Consider the following 10015-nt stretch of genomic DNA (forward strand, 5'->3'; position numbering starts at 1 on the left):
GACTGGAAATTTGTATCCATACATACATACACACACACACACACACACACACACACACACACACACACACATCCATTTTTCTTAGGTATGCCAAAACGTTCAAAAACCTTCAAAACGTCGAGAAATGTTAAAATTTTCAATTCCGATTTTCGGCCCATTACAATAACTTACCCTACGGGAAGTTAATAAACAAGTAAACTGGTAGACAAGGCGATCATATACTACAATATTAAAGATACAGATTAATATGATGATTATAAATAAAATATTATAAACATATTTCTAAAAAAAATGTCAAATACTTTATTAATAATAAAAAATACTTTATTTATTAATAAAAATTGTAGATTTGAAATATGCTCTTTACCGTATACATTCATATCACATATCCAAAGACTATACACATTACCTTAAAATCATAATAGATAAATTTAATAATAAATAATATTTGCAAATTAATAATATTTGCACAAAGTTCTCATTCAGGAAACTAATTAAATAAAAAAATACTAGTTTAATTTAAATATATTTTATTAAAATATATTATGTTACCTTCAAATGTTCAAAAGTTATTTAAACTAGTAAAATTGTGAAAAATATAAAATATGGACAAAATAACATTCAAATATGTTATGAAATAAATACAAAAATTTATTCAAATTGTTTACAAAATAATAATTAAACTTACAGCAGATATAAAACATTATTACAATGAAACAATCATTATAACATTATTTGTTTATATTTATAAAACATACAAAAATAATTCATATTGTAAACATACGTTCAAAAATTAATTAATAGATCTTTCAACTCCATTTTTACAAATATCTTTTACATATTTCATAGCACAGCCATTTGGAAAAATCCCTTATTGCATACTTTATATTTATAATTACTTTTTGTTGTGCACAACGATGTGCTTTTTCAGGGTGTCTGGCCGCGCAAATGTTTTATCACATACTGTACACTTATGGGGCCGTACCCCACTGTGAACGGGCATATGAGTTCTCAAGCTACTTGCTTGTGTAAATGTCTTATCGCATATTTCACATTTGTGAGGTCGTTCCCCAGTGTGAATAAGCACATGTCTCTTCAAAGTATTCACTCGAGCAAATGTCTTATTGCATGTTTCACATTTGTGAGGTCGTTCCCCAGTGTGAATGAGTTTATGTACACTCAAGCTACTCATTTGTGTGAATGTCATATAGCATATTTCACATTTGTAAGGACGATCCCCACTGTGAATGACTTTATGTACTCTCAAGGCAGCCATTGTTCTGAATGTCTTATCGCATATTTCACATTTGTGAGGACGAACCCCACTGTGAATGAGTTTATGTACTCTCAAGGCAGCCATTTTTCTGAATGTCTTATCACATATTTCACATTTGTGAGGACAAACCCCACTGTGAACGAGCATATGTCTATTTAAAGTATCCGGTAGTGTGAATGTCTTATCACATATTTCACATTTATAAGGACGAACCCCACTGTGAATTAATTTATGTACTCTCAAGTTGGTCATTTTTCTGAATGTCTTATCGCATTTTTCACATTTATGAGGACGAACCCCACTGTGAATAAGTTTATGTGCTCTCAAGACGGACATTTGTCTGAATGTCTTATTGCATATTTCACATTCGTAAGGACGTTCTCCAGTGTGAATAAGCAAATGCTCTTTCAAGTAACTTGGATAGTTGAAACTCTTATTACATATTTTACATTTATGTGGTCTCTGTGTACTCTTACTTTGTTTTTGATTATCAGATAATTTATTCAATGTTGTATCTGTCTCTCCATTACAAACACAAACGTGTTGATCCAAATCAAATTGCCCAGTAAATGCTTCATTGCAAATTGTGCATACAAAAGGCTTTTCATCTGCATGAATTTTCAGATGTATATCTAAGGCGCCTGAATCTAGAAAAGTGTCTGAACAAAATGGGCAATCATGACTATGTACCAGCATGTGCTGTTCTAAATCATGCTGCCCTGTAAATGATTCATTACATATATCGCATTCATAATGAGATGCTTCATAGGATTCCTGTTTGACTTCATCTTCTATTGTTATATCGGAATTCATGAATCTCTCCAGACATGTTTCATCATCTTCAGGCTCATCTTTTATTTCACATTTAATGTCTTCAATAGGAAATTCTGGTGGTTCGGTTTTAACCTCCAGAATAGAATCAGATAGAGAATCAGCCATTTATTATCTGAAATTTTATTTAATATTTGTAATTAGCATTGATTATGGTACAAAGAAAATGCATTTTCATCTAAGATGATCAAAGTAAACAGAAACTACTAAGTATGGACCTCAAAACGAGCATCTACTTTTGCAGAGCGTACGTAGATATGTATTAAAACACACTAAGATTTATTTAATATGTCAACTACAACTGATTTTAGTATTAAAAATCAAGTATTAATTAATAATTATAAAAAAACACGTACCTGCACTAATTTAACTAAACATTCGGTACACTATAATATTGATCGTTACAAAATAAATATAATATTTGAAGCTGTAATTAAAAATAATGCACACATAATATATTTACTTATTAAATTGTGTAGTTTTGATATAATATAACAATATTTAATAAAATAAATAATTTATAAGAAACTGTCAGCCATTTTTATTTAAACTTGCTGTCACCTGTCAAACTTGTTATGAATCTAACTTCAGACTTCACTTTTCGTCTCGAATTAAATCTGGCAACCCTGTCAAACTTGACAGCTGACAGTTTGAATTTCGTACAAATTCAAACGTCAAATTCTAACCAATAACCATAGTTTTTTATCACTGCAAAAATACTTATATATGTAATAAAACCAAAAAAAAACTGACCTTTATTTTCTCAAGTTATGTCAAACATGTCAAAAATGTCTGATGAAACAAATTTAAACACAATAATCAAAATTGAAACAATCGAATATCCTCAAGTTAAACAAGAACTTGAAGATTATGAAAATAAAACAGGTATTTGTATGGATAATGATGAAATTTGTCTACAGCAATTCCTAAAATCTGAGGTTACTATTGATGAGGAAATTAAACAAGAAAAGATTGATGGGCAAGATGCTACGTCTAATACAAGTTTCAATGAAAAACCTCACATATTCAATGAAGACACCAGTAATTCAAGTAAATCGAGCGAATCATTCGAAATCGTTTCTACAAAAAGTACAACCAGCAATAATCTAAAGCTTCATAAATGTGAAATATGTAATAAAACATTCCCACAAAAGAGAAATTTAAATCAACATAGAGTGATTCATTCCCGTAAACATCCTGTTAGTTGTAAAATATGCAATAAAACACTCGCCGGAAAAAAATCATTAAAAAGACATGAACTTGTTCACACAGAAGAACGACGTTACAAGTGTGAAGAATGCAATAAAATGTTCAAAATAAAGAGTCATTTAAAACAACATAAAATAACTCACACTGGAGAACGTCCTTACATTTGCAAAATATGTCATAAAGCATTCAAAGAAAAACGGACTTTTGATTACCATGAAAAAACTCACACTGAAAAAATTTACCCTTACAGTTGCGAAATATGTCATAAAAAATTCGAAGCAAAGCATAATTTGAAATACCATGAAACAATTCACACTGGAGAAAGACCTTACAGTTGCCCAAAATGTCCTAAAACATTCATAGCAAAGCGGGCGTTAGAACAACATGAAGCAATTCACACTGGAGAAAACCCTCATGTGTGCAAAATATGCAATAAAACATTCACATTAAAAAAAACATTAACTCAACATAAAATTAGTCACACTGGAGCGCGTCCTTATGAATGTGAGATATGCAAAAAAACATTTACATCAAAACAATCAGTAGCTCGACATAAAATTAGTCACACTGGAGAACGTAATTATAATTGTGGAATTTGCAATAAAACATTTGCAATAAGAGATTCGTTAAGATTACATGTAAGAGGAGTACATGCTGGAATGAATAAAAAACGTTCAAAAAAAGTTTTGAATTTGCCGGAAACTAGCCAACCATAAAAACCTTTCTTTGTGGAATTGCAAATTATGAATTTTTTTTAACACTATTACTGATAAAAGTGAATTGAATGCAATTGTTTAATAACTTACATATAAATGTTTAAATAATTATAAATAAAACATTATAAATTTTTAATAGAGAAATATAATTAAAGTATATATATTTTTAAAGAAGAAGTTTATATTTAACTTAAATAGTTGAAATAAATAATTTTGACTATGGCTATTCAATTTTGAAATGTCTATACATTTATATATGCATTATTTCATATTAGTCTTCACAATATGAAATAAGATCCTTCAATGATTTCATTGAAAAATAAAAACCTAATAATGACATGATTATTGATTTTAATTTTATTTTCACATTACCGTTATGGTATCATTTTTCGGTATATATATATATATATATATATCTTGATAGTTATATATATATATATATATATATATATATATATATATATATACGTGTATATATATATTGTATTATTGCTTAAAAATGAAATATCGAATTCAAAGTCGTTTTATTCAAAACTACCCATTATTATTATATATACATAAGTTTATGCATTGAATTATTATTATACAAATATATATTTTTAAAAATCTTGTTTCATCAAGGTATCCATTCCAACATCGTCTAGAAGAGCAGTATGCCTGACTCGTTCCATAGCTTGTTCCTGAATCCTGTTCAAGAGATCTTGGTACGGAACGATGCACTTTAGGAAGTCTCTGTATTCTAATTGGTAGACTTCACAAATTTCCAACTAGAAGATAAAAAATTGACGATATACAAATAGAATCAAGAAAGAAATTTCCAAAAATATTCATAAATCGAGATAAAAAATAGAAGATACTGAATGATCTAGAAGGATATTATGAATAAAAGATAAATATGATATGGTAAATATATTTAAATTTATGATAAATAAATTTAAGCTTACAATACACAATTACTTAAGTAATAAACATTATGAGTAAAATTGAGTATATAATATATATTAAAAACTGTTTTTGCCAAACTAAATTTATTTTGATCGAATAGTATTAAACATTTCCATACATAAGTTAGTCTTGCAATTATTAGTACAAAGTGCAAATTCTAACTAAACTCAATATTATTCAAATTATCAATTTAAATTTCGCGCTTTTTTGTTAAGGTCCTGTGTGAACTCCTTCACGCCCGCCATTTAATTTTTGCAAAATCGAATTAGTTTTAAAGTTATTTTTTGAATTTAAAACCATTGCATTACCGTTAAAAGTTGCTAAGCTATATAAATAATATAAATATAATAGCAGTTATAATATAATACAATAGTAATTATATGAATAATATAATATAATGTCAAAGTCAATTATCAATTTAAATTTTGCGCTTTTTTGTTAAGGTCCTGTGAACCCCTCCACACCCGCCATTTAAAATTCGCAAGATATCGAATTAGTTTTAAAGTTATTTTTTGAAATTAAAACCATTGCATTAACGTTAAAAGTTGCTAAGCTATATAAATAATATAAATATAAGAGCAGTTATAATATAATACAATAGTAATTATATAAATATTATAATATAAAATATATCAATTATCTATTTAAATTTCGCGCATTTTTTTTAAGGTCCTGTGAACCCCTCAACACGTGCAGTTTGATATTTGCAAATGTCGGCAAAAAATAGATGTTAATTGAAATAGTTTTAAATAAAGTTCGTTGTGTTAAAGTCGTTATATTAAATTGATTATAACTAATTATTAATTGTTATCGTTAATTACACATATTTAATAAGTTATTTATAAGTGTCAATAGTTTTAAAATGTGTACGAGTGTTTTCAAGACTTGTTGGGGTAAGTTGCACAATTTAGGTTAACTTTATAAATAAATTATATATATATATATATATATATATATATATATATATTTATATTTAAATATTTACTTAATTGTTTATTTAATATTTTAACCACTATTGATCGTCAAATTATTTTCCAATGCCCAAGATAAAGTATTTGGTTTGTTGAAATCAATTTTTCTACACAAAATTTTAAATTAAAACATACAGTAACTACTTCATAATAATATTGTGTGAAAAACGATGGCATGATGTTACTAAATAAATTGTGTTCTCTGCGGATCAGAGACATGGACTCTAATAAAAAAAGAAAAAATTATTACAATTGTTAAATCATCCGGAGCAAAGTATTCAGTAAAGTTACACTAGTGTATTATAGATCTCATAACTTTAAAACCATTTGTTTAATATGAATGATGTATATGGAAAATTTATTAACTTCCCGTAGGGTAAGTTATTGTAATGGGCCGAAAATCGGAATTGAAAATTTTAACATTTTTCGACGTTTTGAAGGTTTCTGAACATTTTGGCATACTTCAGAAAAAATGGATGTGTGTGTGTGTGTTTATGTATGTATGGATACAATTTTTCGCCCACGTTTTCGAGCGTACGGATCAACCGATTTGAATGGTTCAAAAAACATTCGATTCCTATTAATAAGGAGATGTGCTGATTAGTTTTTGGCAAAGGCAGGTCCAGCCGCTTCGGAGATACGGAGCAACGGGTGCAGAAAATAGAAATCAACTTTTTGAGAGAACGGAGTATCCGATTTGAATGATTGGGAGAAGTGTTTAATAGTTTTTGGCAAAGGCAGGCCCAGCCATTTCGAAGATACGGAGCTAAATATGTAAAAAAGGCTGTTTTTGAGAGAATTAAGCGTCCGATTTAAATGATTCAAAGAACTTTCTGCTTGTCTTAACAAAATAATTGATTTTGGAAAAAAAAATTTTGTTTCAACTTTTTTTTTTTAATTTTATGTATATCGAAAATAATTCTGATTTTATTTTTAATTCTGACTATAGTTCTAATATACTTTAAACAAATAATTTCAACTTTGCAATTCAGTTTATATAATTCTTATAAATATTAATTAGACAATGTTACAATATTTATAATAATCTATTTGAAAACATTCAGTATTCCTCGAACATTTTGTTACGGTACAGGAAGTTCCAGCAATTTGCCTTAAGGCACGATGCCATAATTGCCTCAAGACAGAATTCGACTTACAGCTAGTTTTATCTCTTCTTCACATGTTGGATACATTGATGGATACAGTAGTGTTTTATGTGTAGTAGACGTTGTGTTTTTTTCAGTATTTTCATTCTTTTTTATATTTTTCTGTAGTCTTTCTCCTATTTCTGCAAGTGTTAATTTTCAATTCAAAAGTTTTGTTCATTGTGTTCTGGTTGTACTCCAGCATGAAATTTTTTTCATGTCGTCCTAATGATTGTTTAGTTGCATATGTTTATGGCATAATCCACAACTGTAAGGACTCTCCCCAGTGTGGACTAAATTCATGTGATTTAAGGTATTGGATCGATGAGAATGTTTTGTTGCATATTTCGCATTCATAAAGCTGTTCTTTAGTGTGAGTCTGTTTATGTCTTGTTAAATGTGTCTTCTGTGCGAATGATTTATTGCATATTTCACACTCATGTGGACGTTCTCCAGTATGAGTAATTTCATGACGTTTTAAATCTTCCTTTGATTTAAATTTTTTATTGCACATTTCACAATCATAAGGACGTTCTTCAGTATGCACTATTGAATGCCTTTTTAAGTAATTTTGGTGTGGAAATCTTTTTTTGCATATTTCGCACTCATAAGGCAGTTCTCCAGTGTGAATAAATTCATGTCGTATTAAGTAATCTTTTGTTGTGAATCCTTTTCTGCATATTTTGCACTGATGAGGGCGTTCCCCAGTGTGAGTTACATTATGTACTTTAAGGTATTGTTTTGTTGCAAATGTTCTATTGCATATTCCGCATTCATAATGTCTTTCTTCAGTGTGAAGCCTTTCATGTTGTTTTAATATTTTCTTTGCTACGAATGTTTTATGGCATATTTTACATTCATAAGGCCTGTCTCCAGTGTGAAGCATTCTATGTTCCTTTAATGGTCGCTTCGTTGTGAATGTTTTATTGCATATTTCACAACTAAAAGGACGTTCACCTGTATGAATCATTTTATGTTGCTTTAAATTTGTCTTACGTGTGAATGTTTTATTACATATTTCACATTCATGGAGCTTTAGATTATCGCTTGTTGTACATTTTTCAGAAACGCTTTCGAATGATGTGCTTGAATAACTTGAATTACTGATGTCTTCATTAAATATGTAAGGTTTTTCATTGGAACTTGTATCAGCATCTTGCTCATCAATAGTTTCTTGCTTTATATCCTCCTCAACCGTAACCTCAGATTTTAAAAATTGCTGTAGACAAATTTCATCCCTCTTGCTACAAATGCCTGTGGTATTTTCATGATCTTCAAGTTCTTGTTTAAACTGAGGATATTCGTTCGGTTCAACTTTAATTGTTGTGTTTGAATTTGTTTCATCAGACATTTTCAACTTTTGTAGGTTATGGTAATTGCTATCTAACAATTTCAGCCTAAAAGTCGAGAAGACTTGTAAATTATGTGTTTGGAACGTGTAATGAATAAATTTTGATAATTATTAATATGTTATAACACTAACACTGATGTTTTTTGTTATTATTTTATATTTTTGTTTGCTTCATTTATGAACTTTGACAATTTGACATTTCTACTTCGTTCTGATTGGTCAACACCAGAAACAACTTCAACTTCGAAGTTAACGGCGCAAATTCAAAATCATGGAAAAAGATGATTTGGTCCAATTTAAATTTAAATTTTCCTTATTATGTATTCTAGTGTACAAATTCAAAGGAACATGTGTACGAGAAGATTTTTTCACAATTTAAATTATTTTAGTAGGTACAGCTGTTTGATCATGATAATTTCCTCCGGTTTATTTCCTTTCCAAACTTTAAACGCTTTTACTAAAAACTATTTCTTTTTCATACTATGTACCCATTTCTCGAAGTCTACTGACCGATTACCTAAAAAAACTTTCTGCTTGTATTGACAAAACAATTGCTTTTGAGGATAAAAAATTATTATATCTTTTTTTTAGTTTCCATAAAATATTTTTGTAATTTTGGATTAAAAATTTCAAAAAATTACCCAGGCTAAGCACAGTCTAATCTCCACTCTGGTACAAATGTTTACCCAAGTGTGTTTAGACTGTTTATGTTTATGGAGCACTTTTCCAATTTTGTGAAAAAACTATTGAAAAATGTGAAAATGCCGCCAAGCTAACCACAGTGTAAGTGAAAATGTCGCATAGAATTATTTGCCAAATGCGTTTAGACTGTGACATACCGGAGCCATTTTTTCAATTTGTGTAATATTTTTTTAAAATTTAATTTAAAAATTTTCTTGTAATAAAAAGTTACAAGATGCCATAAATAATGCATGACCCATACGTGCCGGAGTAACTTGTCTATCATATTCAATTTGAGACAATATTATTTCTTTTCAATTTTGTACAAATTTGTAGAATATTTCGATTAATATAAATTCTTATTTTAAAGTTACAAGAGATATAATAAACAAATGCATGGCCATACTTATCTACTTTCAAATGCGATTTTTAGGTATACCGAGTTGTATGAAGCTTTTTATGTTTTAATAAATTGTTCTTGCTGAAAATGTTTTTTTGCATATCTCACATTTATAAGGTCGTTCTCCATGTGAAACTTTATGTTGAATTAATGATTGTTTTAATCTGAATGATTTATTGCATATTTCACACTCATGAGGACGTTCTCCAGTGTGAACACTTTCATGTTGTTTCAAATTCCACTTCATTTTGAATGTTTTTATTGCATATTTCACATTCATAAAGATGTTCTTTGGTTTGCTTTTATAATTGATTTTCTCCAGTGTGAATTCTATTATGTTGTTTAATACTCTCATTGCTGAAAATGATTTTTTGCATATTTCACATTCATAAGGTCGCTCTCCAGTGTGAATAACTTTATGTTGGTTGAAATTTCGTTTTTGTGACAAATGTTTTAAGACATATTTCACAACTGTAAGGACGTTCTCCAG

At 28.7% G+C, this 10015-nt stretch overlaps 3 protein-coding genes across 3 annotated transcripts; 1 reads left to right on the forward strand and 2 right to left on the reverse strand.

Moving 5' to 3' along the window:
* Positions 1 to 895: 895 nt before the first annotated feature.
* Positions 896 to 2548, reverse strand: LOC113389756 (zinc finger protein 888-like). Its single transcript, XM_026626765.1, has 2 exons — positions 2464 to 2548; positions 896 to 2222 (listed from the first exon to the last, which is right to left on the reverse strand). The coding sequence occupies exon 2, from the start codon at positions 2213 to 2215 to the stop codon at positions 896 to 898; it is 1320 nt and encodes a 439-aa protein (XP_026482550.1). The 5' UTR covers positions 2216 to 2222; positions 2464 to 2548.
* A 400-nt stretch (positions 2549 to 2948) lies between these two features.
* Positions 2949 to 4032, forward strand: LOC113389757 (zinc finger protein 525-like). Its single transcript, XM_026626766.1, has one exon. The coding sequence runs from the start codon at positions 3001 to 3003 to the stop codon at positions 4030 to 4032; it is 1032 nt and encodes a 343-aa protein (XP_026482551.1). The 5' UTR covers positions 2949 to 3000.
* Positions 4033 to 7343: 3311 nt separating this feature from the next.
* On the reverse strand, positions 7344 to 8466 carry LOC113389758 (zinc finger protein 39-like). Its single transcript, XM_026626767.1, has one exon. It carries the CDS (start codon positions 8442 to 8444, stop codon positions 7344 to 7346), a length of 1101 nt encoding a protein of 366 aa, XP_026482552.1. The 5' UTR covers positions 8445 to 8466.
* Between the last annotated feature and the right edge of the window lie 1549 nt (positions 8467 to 10015).

This window comes from Ctenocephalides felis, unplaced genomic scaffold (genome assembly GCF_003426905.1).
Source record: "Ctenocephalides felis isolate EL2017-DRISC unplaced genomic scaffold, ASM342690v1 CF-g0.4_SCAFFOLD_03573, whole genome shotgun sequence".
NCBI classification, from domain to species: Eukaryota; Metazoa; Arthropoda; class Insecta; order Siphonaptera; family Pulicidae; genus Ctenocephalides; species Ctenocephalides felis.